We start from the raw sequence: 27,926 nt of genomic DNA on the forward strand, positions 1-27,926 counted from the left end.
GTTGTAGTAGTCAGTGTTGGAGTGGAGCCGGTGAGTTGTAGTAGTCAGTAATGGAGTGTTGAAGAGGATTAGGTAAATTGTGGTAGTCAGTGTTGGAGTTGGACTGGTGAGTTGTAGTGGTCAGTGTTGGAGTTGAGAAGGTAAGTTGTAGTGATTAGTGTTGGAGTTGAGCAGGTGAGTTGTAGTAGTCAGTGTTGGAGTGTTGGAGTGAAGCAGGTAAGTTGTGGTAGTCAGTATTGGAGTGTTAGAGTGGAGTAGGTGAGTTGTAGTGGTCAGTGTTGGAGTGGAGCAGGTAGATTGTAGTGGTCAGTGTTGAAGTTGAGCAGGTGAGTTGTATTAGTCAATGTTGGAGTGTTGGAGTGTTGGAGTGTAGCAGGTAAGTTGTAGTAGTAGTCAGTGTTGGAGTGGATTATGTGAGTTGTATTAGTCACTGTTGGAGTGGAGCAGGTGAGTTGTATTAGTCATTGTTGGAGTGTTGGAGTGAAGCAGGTAAGTTGTGGTAGTCAGTGTTGGAGTGTTGGAGTGGAGCAGGTAAGTTGTGGTAGTCAGTATTGGAGTTGAGCAGGTGAGTTGTAGTAGTCAGTGTTGGAGTGGAGCAGGTGGGTTGTTGTATTAGTAGTCAGTGGGGCAGGTGAGTTGTATGAGTCAATGGTGGAGTGTTGGAGTGTTGGAGTGTAGCAGGTAAGTTGTAGTAGTAGTCAGTGTTGGAGTGGAGCAGGTGAGTTGTAGTTGTCAGTGTTGGAGTAGAGGAGGTGAGTTGTAGTAGTCAGTGTTGAAGTGGAGCAGGTGAGTTGTAGTAGTCAGTGTTGGAGTAGAGCAGGTACGTTGTAGGAGTCAGTGTTGGAGTGGAGCAGTTGAGTTGTAGTAGTCAGTAATTAGTGTTGGAGAGGATTAGGTAAGTTGTAGTAGTCAGTAGTGGAGTTGGACTGGTGAGTTGTAGTAGTCAGTGTTGGAGTGGAGCAGGGCAGTTGTAGTAGTCAGTGTTGGAGTGGAGCCGGTGAGTTGTAGTAGTCAGTGTTGGAGTTGAGCAGGTGAGTTGTAGTAGTCAGTGTTGGAGTGTTGGAGTGAAGCAGGTAAGTTGTGGTAGTCAGTATTGGAGTGTTAGAGTGGAGTAGGTGAGTTGTAGTGGTCAGTGTTGGAGTGGAGCAGGTAGATTGTAGTGGTCAGTGTTGAAGTTGAGCAGGTGAGTTGTATTAGTCAATGTTGGAGTGTTGGAGTGTTGGAGTGTAGCAGGTAAATTGTAGTAGTAGCCAGTGTTGGAGTGGATTATGTGAGTTGTATTAGTCACTGTTGGAGTGGAGCAGGTGAGTTGTATTAGTCAGTGTTGGAGTGGAGCAGGTGAGTTGTAGTAGTCAGTAATGAGTGTTGGAGAGGATTAGGTAAGTTGTAGTAGTCAGTGTTGGAGTTGGACTGGTGAGTTGTAGTAGTCAGTGTTGGAGTGGAAAAGGGGTTGTAGTAGTCAGTGTTGGAGTGGAAAAGGGGTTGTAGTAGTCAGTGTTGGAGTTGAGCAGGTGGGTTGTATTAGTCAGTGTTGGAGTGGAGCAGGTTAGTTGTAGTAGTCAGTAATGAGTGTTGGAGAGGATTAGGTAAATTGTAGTAGTCAGTGTTGGAGTTGGACTGGTGAGTTGTAGTATTCAGTGTTGGAGTGGAAAAGGGCAGTTGTAGTAGTCAGTGTTGGAGTGTTGGTGTGGTGTATGTTAGTTGTAGTAGTCAGTGCTGGAGTGGAGCAGGTAAGTTGTAGTAGTCAGCATTCGAGTGTTGGAGTGGAGTAGGTGAGTTGGAGTGGTCAGTGTTGGAGTGGAGCAGGTAGATTGTAGTGTTGAAGTTGAGCAGGTGAGTTGGAGTGGTCAGTGTTGGAATGGAGCAGGTAGATTGTAGTAGTAAGTGTTGGAGTGGAGCAGGTGAGTTGTATTAGTCAGTGTTGAAGTGGAGCAGGTGAGTTGTAGTAGTCATTGTTGGAGTAGAGCAGGTACGTTGTAGTAGTCAGTGTTGGAGTGGAGCAGGTGAGTTGTAGTAGTCAGTGTTGGAGTGGAGCAGGTGAGTTGTAGTAGTCAGTGTTGGAGTGGAGCAAGTGAGTTGTAGTAGTCAGTGTGTGTGTGTGTGTGGTCCTGCTATTGTGTGTTTTTGTTTACATGTGTTGCATCCTGCTTGACTCTGTTTGCTACTAGCCTACTCTACTATGAGAGTGACAGTGACCCTCCCTCCATCTCAGTGCGTTTGACGCTCACTTTCCAGTAACAGGCTTAAATGAACAGAGTAGTGATTCTCAGCAAGCCGATGCCTTCAGCAGAGTGGCCAGATTAATATCTATTAGGAACACAAACCCTCATCTGCATCGCAAATGGCACCATACTCAGTTTATAGTGCACTACTACTCCCTTTATAGTGCACTACTTTTGAGCAGAGTAGTACTTTATAAAGGAAATAGGGTGCCATTTGGGACACAGACACTCTCTACAGCTGAATATCTCCCTCTCTCTCTATAAGTATATCTAGGGATCTCCTTCACTGTCCCCACTATTAGACTCTTTCATTTCCTCCTTCAGTCTATATCTCTTCCTCTCTCTCTCGCTCCATCTCATATAATGATGTTTAATTTGCCGGTTTATCTATATTCCCCCCCCTCTCTCTCTCTCTCTCTCTCTCTCTCTCTCTCTCTCTCTCTCTCACTCTCTCTCTCTCTCCTCTCTCTCTCTCTCTCTCTCTCATTCTCTCTCTCTCTCTCTTTCTCTCTCTCTCTCTCTCTCTCTCTTTCTCTCTCTCTCTCTCTCTCTCTCTCTCTCTCTCTCTCTCTCTCTCTCTCTCTCTCTCTCTCTCTCTCTCTCTCTCTCTTTCTCTCTCTCTCTCCACTCTTCCATCCTCTTTGCTGACCAGCATTATTAGCTACATTGTTATGTAATAATAATACCATAATTACCATTATTAAAGCTATTCCCCTCTCTTCTCTTCTCTTCTCTTCTCTTCTCTTCTCTTCTCTTCTTTTCTTTTCTCTTCTCTTCTCTTCTCTTCTCCTCTCATCCCTCCCTCTCTCCCTCAGGGAGTTTATTTTCAGCCTGAGGGGATTCAGTTCCTTCTTCAGTGGTCTGGGAGAGGCTCTGTGTAGCTGGGAGCCTGCAGTCCCAAGCAACCACTCCCTCTGCTGGAACGGACAAGAAATGACAAACAGGTAAAGGACATGCTGATTGACGTCTGTGGAAGCACCCCAAAAGGCACTGATGATCAAAAGTAGTGCACTATAAATGGAATAGGGTGCAAAGGGAATATGGTGCCATTATAGACACAGCCTGTGTTCACTGCAATAGTCTGGTTTGTAAACCTAACTGTACCCTATCCACAGTAGTATTGTGACGCGAAATACAGCCTTGTACCAATCTAAACAGCACACTATGCAGTCTGGTTGTGGTTTTATTGTCATATGTTATGTCTCTCTATCTCGTTCCATCATATAGATGTGTCAGATGTACAAAGTTCATTAAAGTTGAATGATCACTGTCCCTGAGTAAAGAGTGTGTAGGTCAGTTGAAGGTGAAGTTTGTGTAGAAGTGATGAGCCTCATCTCCGACAGTGTGTGAGTGTAAATCTTGACTCTGTCTCTCCATGAGAAGGTTATTAATGTCAGTCGCGCTTTCTCCTTCTTTCCTGCTCGGTTAATTGCTGTTTCGATCGCTCTCTCATCTTTCGCCCGTGTCTCGCTGCACCCCACAGAACCCAATTTGGAATCTGCAATATTTCACTTCACCTCCTGTCTCCCTTGCTCCAGCATCGTAACTTTCTCTCCCTCTCTCCCTCGTTCTCTCTCTTCATCTGGCCCCGATTTTCAATTGTTTCACTTAGCTCGACTTTATTTATCCTCAGATAATGATTTTATATTGATTCTAATCAATGCAAAAGCATCACTTCTGATTGAAATGAGAGGTGAGGGAAGTCAATGTTTTTCCCTCAAGAAGCATATAGGAACCCAAGATATAGGGAGAATCTCAATTGCATACTCCTCGCATACTACTCTCTTCTCTCCTCGCGCCTTCTCAAAACCCATTGGATGAGAAATCCAGTGGTACAAGAAAAACTGGTTTGTATCCATTAGTGCACACAGTAGCAACAGAAATCGAAAATGAGAGATAGGTAGTCCCTCCCTAAATCAGTCTGTTTTCTTCTGTTTAGTGCCTATTTAATATGACCCAGGGGGTCTTACTAGCTTCCTTCATGTGTCCTCGATTCCACCCTGTCTCTCCTTCAGTCTGTAGCAGGCAGGCTGGCAGCCCTTCCTCAGTCTCAGTGTGCCTGTCACAGATGAGATGAGGACACTCTCAGAGATAAAAAGGCTTATTGCCTCCTCCAGGGGGGAAGAGAGCAGGGTGGCGAGGGGGCCGAGGTATCCTGGGGGGGTAATTACGGGCCAGCGGAGAGAGAGGGTGATAGAGAGGGTGAAAGACAAGGATTTGGAGAGGGTGGCGAAGATGGAAGGAGACGGAGGGAGGAATAGATGGAGATATGGTGAGAGAGGGGGAGAGAGGGATGGAGGGAGGGAGAGAAAGAGGGAGAAAGAGGGGGAGAGGGTGAAAGATAAGAGAGAGGGGGATAAAGAGGGAAAGAGATATAGAGGGTGTGGGATGGAGGGATTGTAATGTCCTCCTTCAAGCAACTGTCAATGTCTTCTCTGAGAGAAGGCTATATTTCCAACTGTCAGTGTTCCTCTCTGAGAGTAGGGCAAGCGATATATATTTCCAACTGTCAATGTCATCTCTGAGAGTAGGACAGGTTATATTTCTAACTGTCAATGCCCTCTCTGAGAGTAGGACAGGCTATATTTCCAACTGTCAATATCCTCTCTGAGAGTAGGACAGGCTATATTTCCAACTGTCAATATCCTCTCTGATAGCAGGCTATATCTACCTCAGTTACTTCGTACCTCTGCACATCGACTCGGCACTGGTACCCTGTGTATATAGCCAAGTTATCGTTACTCATTGTGTATTTATTATTACTTTTATTATTACGTGTTTTACTTTTCAATTATTTCTCTATTTTCTTTCTCTGCATTGTTGGGAAGGGCCCGTAAGTTAGTATTTCACTGTTAGTCTACACCTGTTGTTTATGAAGCATGTGACAAATACAATTTGATTTGATATGAGTCAAATCCATCCATCTTCTCTTCTTATCCTCCAGTTTATACCAAAAGGGCTTACCTTATCATAGCTTTTACACAGTGTAGATGGACCTAGAGCTCAGAATGCCTCTCACACTATTTCTGTAGAGACATTGAGGTCTGAGCTAAATGTATCTCTCATTATCAGACGAGTCTGGCGTGTCACCTGCATCCAAGATCAGAGGAATGACACCTTCACATCATCTCAAACATGTCTTTAAACACTCAGGGTGCCTCCTCACACCACACAAAAGGATGTGGGCAAACTCACAATACTGACAATAAACATGTCACTTTTCTCTTAGTAATCTAATGTCATTTTCAAGTTGTCTCTGTATCTAAATATTGCAGAATTTGCTGGTGCAAATTATATTTCTTTTCCACCCCCTCGTGATTCACACTTTGCTCTTTGTGTGTCATTAACAACATTGAGATCCAGCTCCTAGCCCATATTAAAGCATGTATCATTGCTATTAACATCTAATCACCACCCGTCATCAGCCTATCATAACCTACACTACATGACCAAAAGTATGTGGACACCTGCTCGTTGAACATCTCATTCCAAAATCATGGGCATTAATATGGAGTTGGTCCCCCCTTTGCTGCTATAACAGCCTCCACTCTCCTGGGAGGGCTTTCCACTAGATGTTGGAACATTGCTGCGGGAATTTGCTTCTATTCAGCCACAAGAGCATTAGTGAGGTCGGGCACTGATGTTGGGTGATTAGGCCTGGCTCGCAGTCGGCATTCCAATTAATCCCAAAGCTGTTCGATGGGGTTGAGGTCAGGGCTCTCTGCAGGCCAGTCAAATTCTTCCACACCGAGCTCGACAAACCATTTCTGTATGGACCTCACTTTGTACATGGGGACATTGTCATGCCCAAACTGTTGCCACAACTTTGGAAGCACAGAATTGTCTAGAATGTCATTTTATGCTGTAGCATTAAGATTTCCCTTCACTGGAACTAAGGGGCCTAGCCCGAACCATGAAAAATAGCCCCAGACCATCATTCCTCCTCGAACAAACTTTATAGTTGGCACTATGCATTGGGGCAGGTAGCATTCTCTTGGCATTCGCCAAACCCAGATTCGTCCGTCGTACTGCCAGATAGTGAAGCGTGATTCATCACTCCAGAGAACACGTTTTCACTGCTCCAGAGTCCAATGGCGGCAAGCTTTACACCACTCCAGCCAACGCTTGGCATTGTGAACGGTGATCTTAGGCTTGTGTGCAGCTGCTCGGCCATGGAAACCCATTTCATGAAATTCCCGACAAACAGTTATTGTGCTGACGTTGCTTCCAGAGGCAGTTTGGAACTCGGTAGTGAGTGTTTAAACCGAGGATAGACGCGTTAAGTGCATCAGCACTCGGCGGTCCAGTTCTGTAAGCTTGTGTGGCCTATCACTTCACGGCTGAGCCGTTGTTGCTCCTAGACGTTTCTACTTCACAATAACAGCACGTACAGTTGACCGGGGCAGTTCTAGCAGGGCAGAAATTAGATTAACTGACTCGTTGGAAAGGTGGTATCCTATGACAGTGCCACATTGAAAGTCACTGAGCTCTTCAGTAAGGCCATTCTACTGCCAATGTTTGTCTATGGAGATTGCATGGCTGTGTGCTCGATTTTATACACCTGTCAGCAACGGGTGTGGCTGAAATAGCCGAATCCACTAATTTGAAGGGATGTCCATATACTTTTGTATATATAGTGTGTCCTCTATCTTCTGATAATATATCACGTCTCTGTATTATTAATGTGATTAGAAGGATAAATAACGGTGGAAATGTAATTAAGGGTTTAATGAAAAGTATGAGTTAGGTGGCACTGTGTTAATGAGGAGCTGATGGATGATGGAAGGGGGAGGGGGGAGGAGAGGAGGGTTGGGAGAGGGGGAAGGAGAGGGGGTGTGTCATAGAGATATGAACAGCCTATGGCCTCACTCTTAGCCACCGCCACTGCCTACGAGCTGTCGGCTTCTTCAGACACTCCCTTTCCTCTTCTTCTGTCCTCTTTCCTGTTCTCAGCAAAACATCACTTTCCTCACCGTTTCCATTGTCCTCACCGTTTAAACGCACATTTGTCACAATGGAAGTTTGATCGCCAGCTTGTAATCCTAAAAAACAGAAATGAGTTACCTCTGGTTCGTTCAGCCATTCCTATGGGAGAAGTTAATGGGGAAAGAATGGAGTTTTGGGAAAAACTGCGAAAAGAAGGTTAACACAGGCTTAGGAGATCCGTTTAGTTCTATGAGATAATATCAGTCAGTTAAGATCACCTTCATGAATTATGAAGCCTTTATGTGTTTTATGTGCTTGTTTTTATAACATAACTGCTTCAAAATTCACAAAAAGTGATGAAGATTATCTCATAGAACAAAACATATAAGATCTCCTAAGCCTGTGTTTATCCAAACCCCCGCCAAAAAACCCATTAATTTCCCCATAGGCTTTGGCCAACGAGCCATGGTGGAGTTAGTGGCTACAAAAAGACGCCATTACCATTGCTCTCTATGAGAGGATATACAGTGCATTCGGAAAGTATTCAGACCACTTGACTTTTTCCACATTTTGTTACGTTACAGCCTTATTCTAAAATAGATTAAATATATACAAATCCTCATCAATCTACACACAATACCCCATAATGACAAAGTGAAAACAGGTTTGTAGAAATGTTTGCACATTTATAAAAAATGTAAAACAGAAATACCTTATTTACATAAGTATTCAGACCCTTTGCTATGAGACTCGAAATTGAGCTCAGGTGCATCCTGTTTCCATTGATCATCCTTGAGATGTTTCTACAACTTGATTGGAGTCCACCTGTGGTATATTCAATTGATTGGACATGATTTGGAAAGGCACACACCTGTTTATATACGGTCCCACAGTTGACAGCGCATGTCAGAGCAAAAACCAAGCCATGAGGTCGAAGGAATTGTCCGTAGAGCTCCGAGACAGGATTGTGTCGAGGCACAGATCTGGGGAAGGGTACCAAAAAAACTCTGCAGCATTGAAGGTCTCCAAGAACACAGTGGCCTCCATCATTCTTAAATGGAAGAAGTTTAGAACCACCAAGATTTCCTAAAGCTGGCCGCCCAGCCAAACTGAGAAATCGGAGGAGAAGGGCCTTGGTCAGGGAGGTAACCAAGAACCCGATGGTCACTCTGACAGAGCTCCAGAGTTCCTCTGTGGAGATGGGAGAACCTTCCAGAAGGACAACCATCTCTGCAGCACTCCACCAATCAGGCCTTTATGGTAGAATGGAAGCCACTCCTCAGTAAAAGGCACATGACAGCCCGCTTGGAGTTTGCCAAAAGACACCTAAAGGACTCTCAGACCATAAGAAACAAGATTCTCTGGTCTGATAAAACCGAGATTGAACTCTTTGGCCTGAATGCCAAGCGTCACGTCTGGAGGAAACCTGGCACCATCCCTACAGTGAAGCATGGTTGTGGCAGCATCATGCTGTGGGGATGTTTTTCAGCAGCAGGGACTAGGAGACTAGTCAGGATCGAGGGAAAAATGAACGGAGCAAAGTACTGGGGCGAAGGTTCACCTTCCAACAGGAAAACAACCCTAAGCACACAGCCAAGACAACGCAGGAGTGGCTTCGGGACAAGTCTCTGAATGTCCTTGAGTGGCCCAGCCAGAGCCCGGACTTGAACCCAATCTAACATCTCTGGAGAGACCTGAAAATAGCTGTGCAGCGATGCACCCCATCCAACCTGACAGAGCTGGAGAGGATCTGCAGAGACGAATGGGAGAAACTCCGCAAATACAGGTGTGCCAAGCTTGTAGCGTCATACACGGGGATGTAATCACTGCCAAAGGTGCTTCAACAAAGTACTGAGTAAAGAGTCTGAATACTTATGTAAATGGGATATTTCAGTTTTTTATTTTTAATAGATTTGCAAACATTTCTAAAAACCTGTTTTTGCTTTGACATTATGGGGTATTGTGTGTAGATTGATGAGGGGAAAAAATACTTTCCGAATGCACTGTAAGATAACATCAATCATTATCACCCTTATCGTGATGGTGCATAGGGAGCCTTAGTCTGTGAGTCATCCTTTAATCAGTTCCTCATTCCTTTTGGGGGGGGGGGGTTCCTCTTCTATTCAGCTGTCTAAACACACCTGTCTGGTTGCGTGCGTGGGGCCATTCTCCCAGGTTGACATGCTGATAGCATCAGAGTTTGGCTCATAAAGGGTTAAAGCAGAGAGCATGGCAGCACCTGGGAGAATGCTTCAGTACAATATATCACAGAGGAAGAGTTCCAACCTGGGTTGCGTCCCAAATGACACCCTATTCCCTATAGTGCACCACTTTTACACTATGAGCCCTGGTCAAAAGTAGAGCACTATATAGGGAATAGGTTGCCACTTGGGAGATTTCCAACTCATCCCTCCTCCTCCTCCTCCTCCTCCTCCAACCCCTTCCTCCCCCCTCCTCCCCTCCTCTCCCACATGCATGGACAAAGCTGTGACTCCTCAGCCAGACTGTTAGAGATAGATAGGGGGCAAGTAGGAGCCTGTGACTCCTTAGCCAGACTGTTAGAAATAGATAGGGGGCATGTAGGAGCCTGTCTTTTTTCCTCCTACACCTACCTACCTCCGATTACACCTCTGCAGGATCTTATCCGTCTGGAACTGGGGCTTTCCGTTCTGTGAATCAGGCTATCACTACTCAACGTAGTAGACTGACTGGATGATAGATTGGGGTATGAAGTATGAACATGCATCATATCTTCTCTTACACATAATATTACATTATTGATTTATGAATACACCTTTAGTTTTTGGTGATTTGTTTCTAAATTGCTAAAAGTCCTTTCTAAAGAGTGGTTATTCATCTTATCAACACTAGATGGTGATAGAGCTACAAATTGGGCACTGGAGTCTGGAGCGTAATCAAATGTTCTGTTCACTATACCATTCAAGGATTTATGAAACACCAAAAAGAGCAAGGCAGCTCTTCAAAAATGGATTTGATGAAAACTCTCTTTTTCTTTTCTTTTTCTGTCCATCCCAGGTTTCCTGTCTCTCACCCTCATGGCCCTGACCCTAAGATCAAAGCCCCTGAACCAGTCATCTCCCAGATCATCGACAAACTCAAACACATCAACCAGGTGGGCTGCATGTGTTTGTGTGTGTGTGTGTGTGTGTGTGTGTGTGCATGCGTTTATGCGTTCATGTGTTTAAGCTCAGGTCAGTCAAAACAGGCTGTTGATGGAGGGCACATGTGTGGCCCCTACCCCTGGGCCTGGGCCCTACCCCTGGGCCTAGCCCCTACCCCTGGGCCTGGCCCCTACCCCTGGGCCTAGCCCCTACCCCTGGGCCTGGCCCCTACCCCTGGGCCTGGCCCCTACCCCTGGGCCTAGCCCCTACCCCTGGGCCTGGCCCCTACCCCTGGGCCTGGTCCCTACCCCTGGGCCTGGCCTGCAAACACTGTCAGGTTATAAGGGCCAGCTCAGCCCAGAGCTATCTGGTTCTGACCCAGCCATATGGAATGTAGGTTACTCTGTAGAGTTATCTGGTTCTGATCCAGCCATATGAAATGCAGGTTACTCTGTAGAGCTATCTGGTTCTGACCCAGCCATATGGCATGCAGGTTACTCTGTAGAGCTATCTGGTTCTGACCCAGCCATATGAAATGCAGGTTACTCTGTAGAGCTATCTGGGTCTGACCCAGCCTTATGGCATGCAGGTTACTCTGTAGAGCTATCTGGTTCTGACCCAGCCATATGAAATGCAGGTTACTCTGTAGAGCTATCTGTTTCTGACCCAGCCATATGAAATGCAGGTTACTCTGTAGAGCTATCTGGTTCTGACCCAGCCATATGAAATGCAGGTTACTCTGCAGAGCCTCACTTCCACAGACACAGACAGACTAATTCTCCACCTGCACCTGGGGTTAACATAGAACAGGTCAGTCCAGGTGGAGCTGCCTACATGTATTTATTTATTATGTTTATTTGGCACGAACAATGCACGACAGAAACATGTCTCAGAGCACTGAGAAAACATTTAGCACCAGATTTAGCTAATAGCTCATTTCCATCTATAGTCCCTAAAACGTCTAGACATAATACAACATCTAGACATGGAAACATTATATACATCTAGACATAGGACAATATCAGACATGGAAACATTATATACATCTAGACATAGGACAACATCTAGACATGGAAACATTATATACATCTAGACATAGGACAACATCTAGACATGGAAACATTATATACAAAACATAAAAACATAAAAACAACATACAGTTAAACAAATCTGACATCAGGACATAGAGACATCAGGACATAGAGACATCAGGACATAGACACATCAGGAGACATCAGGACATAGAGACATTTTACATTTACATTTTAGTCATTTAGCAGACGCTCTTATCCAGAGCGACTTACAGTTAGTGAGTGCATCAGGACATAGAGACATCAGGACATAGAGACAGCAGGACATAGAGACATCAGGACATAGAGACATCAGGATACATCAGGAGACATCAGGACATAGAGACATCAGGACATAGCGACATCAGGAGACATCAGGAAATAGAGACATCAGGACACATCGGGACATAGAGACATCAGGACATAGAGACATCAGGAGACATCAGGAGATAGAGACATCAGGAGACATCAGGACATAGAGACATCAGGACATAGAGACATCAGGAGACATCAGGACATAGAGACATCAGGACATAGAGACATCAGGAGACATCAGGGCATAGAGACATCAGTACATATAGACATCAGGAGACATCAGGACATAGAGACATCAGGACATAGAGACATCAGGACATAGAGACATCAGGAGACATCAGGACATAGAGGCATCCGGACATAGAGACATCAGGAGACATCAGGGCATAGAGACATCAAGACACAGAGACATCAGGAGACATCAGGGCATAGAGACATCAGGACATAGAGACATCAGGAGACATCAGGACATAGAGACATCAGGAGACGTCAGGAGATAGAGACATCAGGAGACATCAGGACATAGAGACATCAGGACATAGAGACATCAGGACATAGAGACATCAGGACATAGCGACATCAGGAGACATCAGTACATAGAGACATCAGGAGACATCAGGACCTAGAGACATCAGGGCATAGAGACATCAGGACATAGAGACATCAGGAGACATCAGGACGTAGATACATCAGGACATAGAGACATCAGGAGACATCAGGACATAGAGACATCAGGACATAGAGACATCAGGAGACATCAGGACATAGAGACATCAGGACATAGAGACATCAGGAGACATCAGGGCATAGAGACATCAGTACATAGAGACATCAGGAGACATCAGGACATAGAGACATCAGGAGACGTCAGGACATAGAGACATCAGGACATAGAGACATCAGGAGACATCAGGGCATAGAGACATCAGGACATAGAGACATCAGGGCATAGAGACATCAGGGCATAGAGACATCAGGAGACATCAGGACATAGAGACATCAGGACACAGAGACATCAGGAGACATCAGGGCATAGAGACATCAGGACATAGAGACATCAGGGCATAGAGACATCAGGACATAGAGACATCAGGAGACATCAGGACATAGAGACATCAGGAGACATCAGGACATAGAGACATCAGGACAATAGCGACATCAGGAGACATCAGGACATAGAGACATCAGGACACATTAGGACATACAGACATCAGGAGACATCAGGACATAGAGACATCAGGACATAGAGACATCAGGAGACATCAGTACATAGAGACATCAGGAGACATCAGTACATAGAGACATCAGGACATAGAGACATCAGGAGACATCAGGACATAGAGACATCAGGACATAGAGACATCAGGTGACATCAGGGCATAGAGACATCTGTACATAGAGACATCAGGAGACATCAGGACATAGAGACATCAGGACATAGAGACATCAGGACATAGAGACATCAGGAGACATCAGGGCATAGAGACATCAGTACATAGAGACATCAGGAGACATCAGGACATAGAGACATCAGGACATAGAGACATCAGGAGACATCAGGACATAGAGACATCAGGACATAGAGACATCAGGAGACATCAGGGCATAGAGACATCAGGGCATAGCGACATCAGGAGACATCAGGACATGTTTCAACACAGAAGTCAAAACATTGCTATTGGATAGAAATTGGATAGAAATTCTAATATACCTATTAAAAAAACAAAATATTTTACATTGCGCAGTTATTTCACATTACCTTCCATTAGGTCACTGCTACCTGGACTATTCTGACAGTGTAGGGATCAGGGTTTTTGTGACTGGCAACAGGACCAGCCCTACCATCATCACACTGACTAAACCTCTGCTGTCTGTCATCAAGGCCAAGGCCCCCTACTTACCAACTGCTCCTCCTTTTCCATGACAACCCACCTCAGAGGGAGCTGAGGGTGCTAACAGCTGCCCGCCCATATCCTCCCAGTCTGACTCAATAGCTAGTTCGTTGTATCAACCAATGAGATCTGTGTTCTCCCTGGTTGTTGTTGTAAGGTTCTGGCTGTTGACATGCAGGACTGAACCCCCCTCTGCTTCAACAGGGAGCCCAGGTCAGGTCAGCTTCCCTCTGTGTGTGTGTGTGTGTGTGTGTGTGTGTGTGTGTGTGTGTGTTTGTGTGTTTGTGTGTGTGTGTGTGTGTGTGTGTGTGTGTGTGTGTGTGTGTGTGTGTGTGTGTGTGTGTGTGTGTGTGTGTGTGTGTGTGTGTGTGATTGCGTGCGTGCGTTGTTCAGAGGGGCTAGTGCTTGTGTGCTGAAGGCCTGTCTCAATGGATTACTGTCTCTCTCTCCTGTTCAAACAAACTGGGCAAGGACATGTAAGGAGGAGCTGTGCCCCCTCTCCTCTCCAGCTCAAGCCCCTCAGGGGGGGTGGGGGATAGGGGGTGATCCACCTCAGGGAGACGCTGTCATTTTCTCAATTACTTTTGCTGTATTACCTCATGCACGCTTAGTCCCCTTCCTAAGGAGAGGACAGATTTTTGGTTGTGAGTGTTCAGAGCTCGCCCACCCCCTCCTACTCTCAGTCCTGTCTCTCTCTCAAAGCTCTGCTTGTCTTCAAATCCTCATTCTATTTACTTTACACACACACAAAGTGAATGATAGACATAGGTATAGTAGCAAGTGTACACTTAAGTGATAATGCCAGAGAAGCTGGTGTTTGGAGGATATATTGGCACGGGTGTTGTTAGGTCCGAGACGAAGTCGAGTGCCGGCATACCGTGTCAATATATCCTCCAAACACCGGCTTCTCTGGCATTTTCACTTTTATACAACAGGTTACCAACATATTCAAATAATGAGTTACATACAGTGCATTCGGGAAGAATTCAGACCCCTTGACCTTTTCCACATTTTGTTACCTACAGTCAAAAATGTATTTACGTTTTTTTTGTTCTTCCCTGATTTTTTTATTTAATCCATTTTAGAATAAGGCTATAATGTAACAAAATGTGGAAAAAGTAAAGGGGTCTGAATACTTTCCGAATGCACTGTATTTTCATTAAAAACTTAATTTTGCTGAATCTATTCATACTACCCAAGCCGGCTGGTCTTTCGTTTTACCAGTTTGGTTGCCAGAGACGCAACCCAGTCGTTCAGTCTTTTTGTTCTGTATCTATGGACATACTGGCTGGCAACGTTCTTAACCCTTGCTTGCTAGCTAGCCAACTATGGCTAACTTACAGTCACGTCAAACAGTGCAGCCAGAATAACAACAAATTAGCTGCATTTGCATTTGTTTAAGCTGTTTTCTAGTGACATTTATTTGGACACATCCATAACAATGAGCTAAAGAGGCACGATTTCACCTGGCATAGAAAATGTGCTCTCTCGTCAGGACACTGTTGTCAGAGGAGTTAGCCAACAACACAGCTAACACAATCACTTCAAACTAAAGCTGGAAAGACTGCAAACTAGCTGTACTTTGTTTCGATTTACCTGTTTTCTATTGATATTATTTTGTATATATCCATGAAAATTATGCTGATTCTGTAATACCTACATATTTCAAGCAGACCATCATAGTCCGTGTGCCCAAGAACACCAAGATAACCTGCCTAAATGACTACAGAACCGTAGCATTCACGTCTGGAACCAAGCTTCCTGCCATCCAGAACCTCTATATCAGGCAGTGTCAGAGGAAGGCCCTAGAAATTGTCAAATACTCCAGCCACCCTAGTCATAGACTGTTCTCTCTGCTGCTGCACAGCAAGCGGTACCGGAGCGCCAAGTCTAGGTCCAAATGGCTCCTCAACAGCTTCTACCCCCAAGCCATAAGGCTGCTGAACAGTTACTCAAATGGCTATTGGACTATTTGCATTGACCCCCCCCCCTTTTTTTTAAAACGCTGCTGCTACTCTGTTTATTATCTATGCATAGTCACTGTACCCCTACCTACATGTACATATTGAATCAATTACATTTACATTTTAGTCATTTAGCAGACGCTAAATTACCTCGACTAACCTGTACCCCCGCACATTGACTCAGTATCGGTAGCCTGTATATAGCCTCGTTATTGTTATTTTATTGTGCTACTTTTTTTAAACTTTAGTTTATTTCGTAAATATTTTCGTAACTTTTATTTTTCTTAAAACTGCATTGTTGGTTAAGGGCTTGTAAGTCAGCATTTCTCGGTAAGGTCTACACCTGTTATATTTGGCGCATGTGACAAATACATTTCGATTTTATTTTATTTTATTCATGGTTTCGACTGGCTGAGAAAAGCTGCCTGCCTGCCTGGCTCATCCCGACTCCCGACACATTCATTACTATGTGACAGCTGGAGATCGAGTTTGAATATTGAAACGATGTTGCAAATGTCAGAGAGACAGACAGCAAGGTTTATACAAATCTCAGCTGTTGAAAACTAAATGTTAGTCTAAAATAAATGTGAGATAATGATGCTTTTTATGGTAGAGATCAAGTTTATAAATTGCCTGGCTGGGCTGATGACTTAGTGGATTGCGCAGTCAGATGGAACAGAGTAAATGGGCATTTTAACTTCAAAGATTAAGCCGGTGGTAAATTGTGGAATAGACACCGGCTGGAATGCGGTTTTAACCAATCAACATTCAGGATTAGACCCAACTGCTGTATAAAGACACAAACAGCACTCTCACATGCATAGACACACACACACTAGGGTCACATGATCATGGATGGGGCCTTCCTCAGTGGTAGACACACACAAGCAGTCTGTGAAAGAGAGTGTTCATCATGATGATTATGTTGATTAGTTTCTGAAAGCATTTTGATGACATAGTTGTTGTAGGATTGCAATAGCTTTGTGAGATGACTGGGCTCTTTGTACAAGCGGGCCAAAACCACTGGCAATCCTCTATACAGTGCATTCGGAAAGTATTCAGACCTCTTTAATTTTTCCACATTTTGTTACGTTACAGCCTTATTCTAAAATGGATTAAATGCTTTTTTCTGATCAATCTACACACAATACCCCAAAATGACAAAGCAAAAACAGATTTTTAGAAATGTTGGCAAATTTACCCCCCAGAAATAACGTATTTACATACGTATTCAGACCCTTTGCTATGAGACTCAAAATTGAGCTCAGGTGTATCCTGTTTCCATTGATCATCCTTGAGATGTTTCTATAACTTGATTGGATTACACCTGTGGTCAATTCAATTGATTGGACATAATTTGGAAAGGCACACACCTGTCTATATAAGGTCCCACAGTTGACAGTGCATGTCAGAGGTCGAAAGAATTGTCCATAGAGCTCCGAGACAGGATTATGTAGAGGCACAGATCTGGGGAAGGGTACCAAAACATTTCTGCAGCATTGAAGGTCCCCCAAGAACACTGTGGCCTCCATCATTCTTAAATGGAAGAAGTTTGGAACCACCAAAACTCTTCCTAGAGCTGGCCGCCTGGCCAAACTGAGCAATCGGGGGAGGAGGGCTTTGGTCAGGGAGATGACCAAGAACCCGATGGTCACTCTGACAGAGCTCCAGAGTTCCTCTGGAGATGGGAGAACCTTCAAGAAGGACAACCATCTCTGCAGCACTCCACCAATCAGGTCTTTATGGTAGAGTGGCCAGACGGAAACCACTCCTCAGTAAAAGGCACATGACAGCCCGCATGGAGTTTGCCAAAAGGCACCTAAAGACTCTCAGACCATGAGAAACAAGATTCTCTGCTCTGATGAAACCAAGATTGAACTCTTTGGCCTGAATGCCAAGCGTCAAATCTGGAAGAAACCTGGCAGCATCCCTACGGTGAAGCATGGTGGTGGCAGCATCATGCTGTGGGGATGTTTTTCAGCGGCAGGGACTGGGAGACTAGTCAGGATCGAGGGAAAGATGAACGGAGCAAAGTACAGAGATATCCTTGATGAAAACCTGCTCCAGAGCGCTCAGGACCTCAGACTGGGGCAAAGGTTCACCTTCCAACAGGACAATGACCCTAAGCACACAGCCAAGACAACGCAGGAGTGACTTCAGGACAAGTCTCTGAATGTCCTTGAGTGGCCCACCCAGAGCCCGGACTTGAACCCGATCAAACATCTCTGGAGAGACCTGAAAATAGCTGTGCAGCGACGCTCCCCATCCAACCTGACAGAGTTTGAGAGGATCTGCAGAGAAGAATGGGATAAGCTCTCCAAATACAAGTGTGTCAAACTTGTAGCGTCATACCCAAGAAGAGTCAAAGCTGTAATCGCTGCCAAAGGTTCTTCAACAAAGTACTGAGTAAAGGGTCTGAATAATTATGTAAATGTGATATTTCCTTTTTTAAATTTTTTTTATATAAATTTGCAAACATTTCTTAAAACCTGTTTTAGCTTTATCATTATGGGGTATTGTGTGTAGATTGATGAGGAAAAAACAAAATGTAATCAATTTTAGAATAAGGCTGTAACGTAACAAAATGTGGAAAAAGTCAAGGGTTCTGAATACTTTCCGAATGCACTGTATATATGAGCATGAAGTCAAAATGTTTTTGTGTGTGTGTGTTTGTGGTGTGTGTATGTGCGTACTGAATGTGCATGCGTGTGTATGCGTGTGTGTGAATGCGTTTACATAAGGAAATAAATCCCTTCTGCCGATTGGTGATTCAAACCCAGACTCTAATAACTGATACCTGATACCTGATACCTGATAACTGATAACTGATACCTGATACCTGATACCTGATAACTGATAACTGATAACTGATAACTTCACAAACAACAGCAGACAGACACCTTCTGTTTGATCACAACCATCCAAATAGAGGAGCATCTCAACAACAACAACAGCAAACAATGTAAACACTTGGAACGATAATCAGTTGCAGTATACAGTAACTCTGTCAGTTTATAGACTATAACTATGGCCTGGTGTTATACAGTAACTCTGTCAGTTTATAGATTATAACTAGGGCCTGGTGTTATACAGTAACTCTGTCAGTTTATAGACTATAACTAGGGCCTGGTGTTAAACAGTAACTCTGTCCGTTTATAGACTATAACTAGGGCCTGGTGTTATACAGTAACTCTGTCCGTTTATAGACTATAACTAGGGCCTGGTGTTATACAGTAACTCTGTCAGTTTATAGACTATAACTAGGGCCTGGTGTTATACAGTAACTCTGTCAGTTTATAGACTATAACTAGGGCCTGGTGTTATACAGTAACTCTGTCCGTTTATAGACTATAACTAGGGCCTGGTGTTATACAGTAACTCTGTCAGTTTATAGACTATAACTAGGGCCTGGTGTTATACAGTAACTCTGTCCGTTTATAGACTATAACTAGGGCCTGGTGTTATACAGTAACTCTGTCCGTTTATAGACTATAACTAGGGCCTGGTGTTATACAGTAACTCTGTCAGTTTATAGATTATAACTAGGGCCTGGTGTTATACAGTAACTCTGTCAGTTTATAGACTATAACTAGGGCCTGGTGTTATACAGTAACTCTGTCCGTTTATAGACTATAACTAGGGCCTGGTGTTATACAGTAACTCTGTCAGTTTATAGACTATAACTAGGGCCTGGTGTTATACAGTAACTCTGTCAGTTTATAGACTATAACTAGGGCCTGGTGTTATACAGTAACTCTGTCCGTTTATAGACTATAACTAGGGCCTAGTGTTATACAGTAACTCTGTCAGTTTATAGACTATAATTAGGGCCTGGTGTTATACAGTAACTCTGTCAGTTTATAGACTATAACTAGAGCCTGGTGTTATACAGTAACTCTGTCCATTTATAGACTATAACTAGGGCCTGGTGTTATACAGTAACTCTGTCTGTTTATAGACTATAACTAGGGCCTGGTGTTATACAGTAACTCTGTCAGTTTATAGATTATAACTAGGGCCTGGTGTTATACAGTAACTCTGTCAGTTTATAGACTATAACTAGGGCCTGGTGTTATACAGTAACTCTGTCCGTTTATAGACTATAACAAGGGCCTGGTGTTATACAGTAACTCTGTCAGTTTATAGACTATAACTAGGGCCTGGTGTTATACAGTAACTCTGTCAGTTTATAGACTATAACTAGGGCCTGGTGTTATACAGTAACTCTGTCAGTTTATAGACTATAATTAGGGCCTGGTGTTATACAGTAACTCTGTCAGTTTATAGACTATAACTAGGGCCTGGTGTTATACAGTAACTCTGTCCGTTTATAGACTATAACTAGGGCCTGGTGTATACAGTAACTCTGTCTGTTTATAGACTATAACTAGGGCCTGGTGTTATACAGTAACTCTGTCAGTTTATAGATTATAACTAGGGCCTGGTGTTATACAGTAACGCTGTCAGTTTATAGACTATAACTAGGGCCTGGTGTTATACAGTAACTCTGTCCGTTTATAGACTATAACTAGGGCCTGGTGTTATACAGTAACTCTGTCAGTTTATAGACTATAACTAGGGCCTGGTGTTATACAGTAACTCTGTCAGTTTATAGACTATAACTAGGGCCTGGTGTTATGCAGTAACTCTGTCCGTTTATAGACTATAACTAGGGCCTAGTGTTATACAGTAACTCTGTCAGTTTATAGACTATAACTAGGGCCTAGTGTTATACAGTAACTCTGTCAGTTTATAGACTATAATTAGGGCCTGGTGTTATACAGTAGCTCTGTCAGTTTATAGACTATAACTAGGGCCTGGTGTTATACAGTAACTCTGTCAGTTTATAGACTATAACTAGGGCCTGGTGTTATACAGTAACTCTGTCCGTTTATAGACTATAACTAGGGCCTGGTGTTATACAGTAACTCTGTTAGTTTATAGATTATAACTAGGGCCTGGTGTTATACAGTAACTCTGTCAGTTTATAGACTATAACTAGGGCCTGGTGTTATACAGTAACTCTGTCCGTTTATAGACTATAACTAGGGCCTGGTGTTATACAGTAACTCTGTCAGTTTATAGACTATAACTAGGGCCTGGTGTTATACAGTAACTCTGTCCGTTTATAGACTATAACTAGGGCCTGGTGTTATACAGTAACTCTGTCAGTTTATAGACTATAATTAGGGCCTAGTGTTATACAGTAACTCTGTCAGTTTATAGACTATAATTAGGGCCTGGTGTTATACAGTAGCTCTGTCAGTTTATAGACTATAACTAGGGCCTGGTGTTATACAGTAACTCTGTCAGTTTATAGACTATAACTAGGGCCTGGTGTTATACAGTAACTCTGTCCGTTTATAGACTATAACTAGGGCCTGGTGTTATACAGTAACTCTGTCAGTTTATAGATTATAACTAGGGCCTGGTGTTATACAGTAACTCTGTCAGTTTATAGACTATAACTAGGGCCTGGTGTTATACAGTAACTCTGTCAGTTTATAGATTATAACTAGGGCCTGGTGTTATACAGTAACTCTGTCAGTTTATAGACTATAACTAGGGCCTGGTGTTATACAGTAACTCTGTCCGTTTATAGACTATAACTAGGGCCTGGTGTTATACAGTAACTCTGTCAGTTTATAGACTATAACTAGGGCCTGGTGTTATACAGTAACTCTGTCAGTTTATAGACTATAACTAGGGCCTGGTGTTATACAGTAACTCTGTCCGTTTATAGACTATAACTAGGGCCTAGTGTTATACAGTAACTCTGTCAGTTTATAGACTATAATTAGGGCCTGGTGTTATACAGTAACTCTGTCAGTTTATAGACTATAACTAGGGCCTGGTGTTATACAGTAACTCTGTCCGTTTATAGACTATAACTAGGGCCTGGTGTTATACAGTAACTCTGTCTGTTTATAGACTATAACTAGGGCCTGGTGTTATACAGTAACTCTGTCAGTTTATAGATTATAACTAGGGCCTGGTGTTATACAGTAACTCTGTCAGTTTATAGACTATAACTAGGGCCTGGTGTTATACAGTAACTCTGTCCGTTTATAGACTATAACTAGGGCCTGGTGTTATACAGTAACTCTGTCAGTTTATAGACTATAACTAGGGCCTGGTGTTATACAGTAACTCTGTCAGTTTATAGACTATAACTAGGGCCTGGTGTTATGCAGTAACTCTGTCCGTTTATAGACTATAACTAGGGCCTAGTGTTATACAGTAACTCTGTCAGTTTATAGACTATAACTAGGGCCTAGTGTTATACAGTAACTCTGTCAGTTTATAGACTATAATTAGGGCCTGGTGTTATACAGTAGCTCTGTCAGTTTATAGACTATAACTAGGGCCTGGTGTTATACAGTAACTCTGTCCGTTTATAGACTATAACTAGGGCCTGGTGTTATACAGTAACTCTGTCAGTTTATAGACTATAACTAGGGCCTGATGTTATACAGTAACTCTGTCAGTTTATAGACTATAACTAGGGCCTGGTGTTATACAGTAACTCTGTCCGTTTATAGACTATAACTAGGGCCTGGTGTTATACAGTAACTCTGTCTGTTTATAGACTATAACTAGGGCCTGGTGTTATACAGTAACTCTGTCAGTTTATAGATTATAACTAGGGCCTGGTGTTATACAGTAACTCTGTCAGTTTATAGACTATAACTAGGGCCTGGTGTTATACAGTAACTCTGTCCGTTTATAGACTATAACTAGGGCCTGGTGTTATACAGTAACTCTGTCAGTTTATAGACTATAACTAGGGCCTGGTGTTATACAGTAACTCTGTCAGTTTATAGACTATAACTAGGGCCTGGTGTTATGCAGTAACTCTGTCCGTTTATAGACTATAACTAGGGCCTAGTGTTATACAGTAACTCTGTCAGTTTATAGACTATAACTAGGGCCTAGTGTTATACAGTAACTCTGTCAGTTTATAGACTATAATTAGGGCCTGGTGTTATACAGTAGCTCTGTCAGTTTATAGACTATAACTAGGGCCTGGTGTTATACAGTAACTCTGTCCGTTTATAGACTATAACTAGGGCCTGGTGTTATACAGTAACTCTGTCAGTTTATAGACTATACCTAGGGCCTGGTGTTATACAGTAACTCTGTCAGTTTATAGACTATAACTAGGGCCTGGTGTTATACAGTAACTCTGTCCGTTTATAGACTATAACTAGGGCCTAGTGTTATACAGTAACTCTGTCAGTTTATAGACTATAATTAGGGCCTGGTGTTATACAGTAACTCTGTCAGTTTATAGACTATAACTAGGGCCTGGTGTTATACAGTAACTCTGTCCGTTTATAGACTATAACTAGGGCCTGGTGTTATACAGTAACTCTGTCTGTTTATAGACTATAACTAGGGCCTGGTGTTATACAGTAACTCTGTCAGTTTATAGATTATAACTAGGGCCTGGTGTTATACAGTAACTCTGTCAGTTTATAGACTATAACTAGGGCCTGGTGTTATACAGTAACTCTGTCCGTTTATAGACTATAACTAGGGCCTGGTGTTATACAGTAACTCTGTCAGTTTATAGACTATAACTAGGGCCTGGTGTTATACAGTAACTCTGTCAGTTTATAGACTATAACTAGGGCCTGGTGTTATACAGTAACTCTGTCAGTTTATAGACTATAATTAGGGCCTGGTGTTATACAGTAACTCTGTCAGTTTATAGACTATAACTAGGGCCTGGTGTTATACAGTAACTCTGTCCGTTTATAGACTATAACTAGGGCCTGGTGTTATACAGTAACTCTGTCTGTTTATAGACTATAACTAGGGCCTGGTGTTATACAGTAACTCTGTCAGTTTATAGATTATAACTAGGGCCTGGTGTTATACAGTAACTCTGTCAGTTTATAGACTATAACTAGGGCCTGGTGTTATACAGTAACTCTGTCCGTTTATAGACTATAACTAGGGCCTGGTGTTATACAGTAACTCTGTCAGTTTATAGACTATAACTAGGGCCTGGTGTTATACAGTAACTCTGTCAGTTTATAGACTATAACTAGGGCCTGGTGTTATGCAGTAACTCTGTCCGTTTATAGACTATAACTAGGGCCTAGTGTTATACAGTAACTCTGTCAGTTTATAGACTATAACTAGGGCCTAGTGTTATACAGTAACTCTGTCAGTTTATAGACTATAATTAGGGCCTGGTGTTATACAGTAGCTCTGTCAGTTTATAGACTATAACTAGGGCCTGGTGTTATACAGTAACTCTGTCCGTTTATAGACTATAACTAGGGCCTGGTGTTATACAGTAACTCTGTCAGTTTATAGACTATAACTAGGGCCTGGTGTTATACTGATCAGGTCAGGAAAACTCCTGTCCCTTTACATGTGCAGTAAGTGAAGTGGAATGACTCTATATCCGGGTCATGTCGAGCACATTTAGCATTGAAAGTCTCTTGAGGCGCAGTAGAAAATGGCGTTGTTTAGAGAGTGAAGAAGGGTATACTAGGTCTCGGCCTCCCACCTTGTTAAAACATCATCACATCATCTTGATGCTGGTGTGAGGCTACAGCAGATGAGCTAATTCTACATCTCAATGTGTTACTCCAACGCTCATAGATATTGGCTTTTATCTGTCATGATCTTGTTGTGTGTAAGGTGATGTGCACACACACACACACACGCACACATGCACGTACACACACAGCCAGAAGAGGTATTTTACACAGACACCAAGCCAGTGGGTGGGTATGTTCTGTTAGGTCCCTGGTTCTGTTCTGTTCTGTTATGTCCCTGGTTCTGTTCTGTTTGATATGTCCCTGGTTCTGTTCTGTTCTGTCCCTGGTTCTGTTCTGTTCTGTCCCTGGTTCTGTTCTGTTCTGTTTTGTTATGTCCCTGGTTCTGTTATGTTATGTTCCTGGTTCTGTTCTGTTCTGTCACTGGTTCTGTTCTGTTCCTTGTTCTGTTCTGCTCTGTTATGTCCCTGGTTCTGTTCTGTTCCGTTCCGTTCTGTCTCTGGTTCTGTTCTGTTATGTCCCTGGTTCTGTTCTGTTCTGTTTTGTTATGTCCCTGGTTCTGTTCTGTTATGTTCCTGGTTCTGTTCTGTTCTGTCCCTGGTTCTGTTCTGTTCCTGGTTCTGTTCTGCTCTGTTATGTCCCTGGTTCTGTTCTGTTCCGTTATGTCACTGGTTCTGTTCTGTCCCTGGATCTGTTCTGTTATGTCCCTGGTTCTGTTCTGTTATGTCCCTGGTTCTGTTCTGTTATGTCCCTGGTTCTGTTCTGTTCTGTTATGTCCCTAGTTCTGTTCTGTTCTGTCCCTGGTTCTGTTCTGTTATGTCCCTGGTTCTGTTCTGTTCTGTTCTGTCCCTGGTTCTGTTCTGTTATGTCCCTGGTTCTGTTCTGTTCTGTCCCTGTTTCTGTTCTGTTCTGTCCCTGTTTCTGTTCTGTTCTATTATGTCCCTGGTTCTGTTCTGTTATGTCCCTGGTTCTGTTCTGTTCTGTCGCTGGTTCTGTTCTGTTATGTCCCTGGATCTGTTCTGTTATGTCCCTGGATCTGTTCTGTTATGTCCCTGGTTCTGTTCTATTATGCCCCTGGTTCTGTTCTGTTCTGTCGCTGGTTCTGTTCTGTTATGTCCCTGGATCTGTTCTGTTAAGACCCTGGTTCTGTTCTATTATGCCCCTGGTTCTGTTCTGTTATGTCCCTGGTTCTGTTCTGTTCTGTTCTGTCCCTGGTTCTGTTCTGTTTTGTCCCTGGTTCTGTTCTGTTATGTCCCTGGTTCTGTTATGTCCCTGGTTGTGTGTGAAACTGTAGTGCCGTGTGATATTATTATTAGTGAGAGTGGATCTCTATGATGACTCTGTCACGTCAGTGTGACCTACCAATTTAGCAGAATCAATTTTTTTCTAGCCAAGAGCCATTCCAAAAGTATTCACTCCTCCTAACCCTCCATTAGAGTAACTCTGCTATAGGGGCTGACTGAGTGTGCGTCCCAAATGCCATTCTGCTATAGGGGCTGACTGAGGCTGTCTCCCAAAAGGCACTCTGCTATAGGGGCTGACTGAGGCTGTCTCCAAAAAGGCACTCTGCTTTAGGGGCTGACTGAGGCTGTGTCCCAAAAGGCACCCTATTCCTTACATACTGTAGTACTTCAGCTCTGCTATTGTCCTATGTTTTTGTTTGTGGGCCCTGGTCAAAAGTAGTGCACTATATAGGGAATAGGGTGCCATTTGGGACGCACACGAGATGCTCTCTTCCAGCCAGGGTAGGATGGGTCCCCTCCACAGAGCCCACTTCCTTCCAATTTTAATCCCCACAACGTTTCTTTCCTCCACTCTCTAAGTGCTCAGTGACTCCGGCCTTGTAAAAAAGCCATGTGCAACGGAAATGTGTAATTTCTCACTTTGTCAGTATGTGGATATACAGAGAGAGTCTGGCATTGGCTCTCGTTCTGCGCTCCTCAGCGCTAGCTAAACTAAACATAGAAAAAACACAAAGCCTTTCCTCCCTGAGCTTATAAAACAAGCTTTTCTCACGCCTAAAGCGCCTGATGTCATGGCTAGAAGCAGCCAAGTTTGAAACGAGTTGGGCTCTATAAATGGATGGAGAGGAATTACTTTATACTTAGGTTATTCCTCTTTGACTTGGGGTACATCCCAAATGGCACCCTATTCCCTATATAGTGCACTATTTTTGACCAAGGCCCATAGGGGTCTCTGGTTAAAAGTAGTGCATTATATAGGGAATAGGGTGCCATTTGAGATGCAGAGTTGGAATCTCTCTAGGCCCCAAACCGGATAGGAACCTGTATATAGCTGTTCCCTACACAGCTGTCTATTCCTCTGTGAGACATGTCTAGTATATGTTATGTGTATATTTGATGGTGTGTACTTAGGCTATGACAGAGTAGGGAGAAATGTAATAAGCAAGCACATCTCAGTCTCTCAGTATATCCTGCAACCGACAGTGGCTTGCGAAAGTATTCTCCCCCCTTGGCATTTTTCCTATTTTGTTGCCTAACAACCTGGAATTAAAATGGATTTGGGGGGGGGGGATTGTATCATTTGATTTACACAACATGCCTACCACTTTGAAGATGCAAAATATTTTTTCTTGTGAAACAAACAAGAAATAAGACAAAAAAACAGAAAACTTGAGCGTGCATAACTATTCACCCCCCCAAAGTCAATACTTTGTAGAGCCACCTTTTGCAGCAATTACAGCTGCAAGTCTCTTGGGGTATGTCTCTATAAGCTTGGCACATCTAGCCACTGGGATTTTGCCTATTCTTCAAGGCAAAACTGCTCCAGCTCCTTCAAGTTGGATGGGTTCCGCTGGTGTTGTCACGGTTTACTAAGCCAGAACCCAGAAGCAGACCAGGACAAGGTAAGTGGTGTCAAAGGTGAGTGTTTATTTAACTGATCCACGAGTGCTGCTGAATAATCCAGGGAACAGAGCGGGCGGCGTGGATGAGTTGTTGAGGGTGCAGTAGTTGGTCCAATGATGGCTCGGCAGCCGCCGACCATCAGGCAGAGGTTGGGTGAAGGTTCCGGACGAGTGACTGCAGGGAGAACAAAACGGAGGTAAGCATACAACAAGAAAACAAGGTGCAAAACAACAAAACTAATGCTCTAAGCTCTAAGACTGATCCGCTGATAAACATACTGTTCATGGCTAACGATCCGGCAGGGAATGGATGTTAGGCCAGAGCCTAAGAAGGGTGATGATCAGGACCAGGTGTGCAGATTGCTGATGGGATGCAGGTGCGGAAATCAAGAGAGCTCCCGCCTAGCAACGTTGCCCGGCAACCAGGCAGGGAGCGTTCCAGAACCCTCGGGAAACTGGAGATCACGAGCAGAAAAACTAGTCCACAGACAGGACCCGACTCAGACTGCCGGGATCGTTACAGGTGTACAGCTATCTTTAAGTCATACCACAGATTCTCAATTGGATTGAGGTCTGGGCTTTGACTAGGCCATTCCAAGACATTAAAATATTTCGCCTTAAACCACTCGAGTGTTGCTTTAGCAGTAAGCTTAGGGTCATTGTCCTGCTGGAAGGTGAACCTCCGTCCCAGTCTCAAATCTCTGGAAGACTGAAACAGGTTTCCCTCAAGAATTTCCCTGTATTTAGCGCCATCCATCATTCCTTCAATTCTGACCAGTTTCCCAGTCCCTGCCCATGAAAAACATCCCCACAGCATGATGCTGCCACCACCATGCTTCACTGTGGGGATGGTGTTCTCGGGGTGATGAGAGGTGTTGGGTTTGCACCACACATAGCGTTTTCCTTGATGGCCAAAAAGCTCAATATTAGTCTCATCTGACCAGAGTACCTTCTTCCATATGTTTGGGGAGTCTCCCACATGCCTTTTGGCGAACACCAAATGTGTTTGCTTATTTTTTTCTTAAGCAATGGC

At 43.6% G+C, this 27,926-nt stretch overlaps 1 protein-coding gene across 1 annotated transcript in view; it reads left to right on the forward strand.

Moving 5' to 3' along the window:
- gpc3 (glypican 3) overlaps positions 1-27,926 on the forward strand; it is a 329,459-nt gene that overhangs the window by 165,464 nt on the left and 136,069 nt on the right. Inside the window, exons 5-6 of the mRNA XM_045205789.1 lie at positions 3,038-3,166; positions 10,185-10,281. Of these exons, the coding sequence (XP_045061724.1) occupies positions 3,038-3,166; positions 10,185-10,281 (226 nt within the window). The remainder of the gene's footprint in view (positions 1-3,037; positions 3,167-10,184; positions 10,282-27,926) is intronic.

The sequence above is a fragment of the Coregonus clupeaformis genome, chromosome 2 (genome assembly GCF_020615455.1).
Source record: "Coregonus clupeaformis isolate EN_2021a chromosome 2, ASM2061545v1, whole genome shotgun sequence".
Classification (NCBI taxonomy): Eukaryota; Metazoa; Chordata; class Actinopteri; order Salmoniformes; family Salmonidae; genus Coregonus; species Coregonus clupeaformis.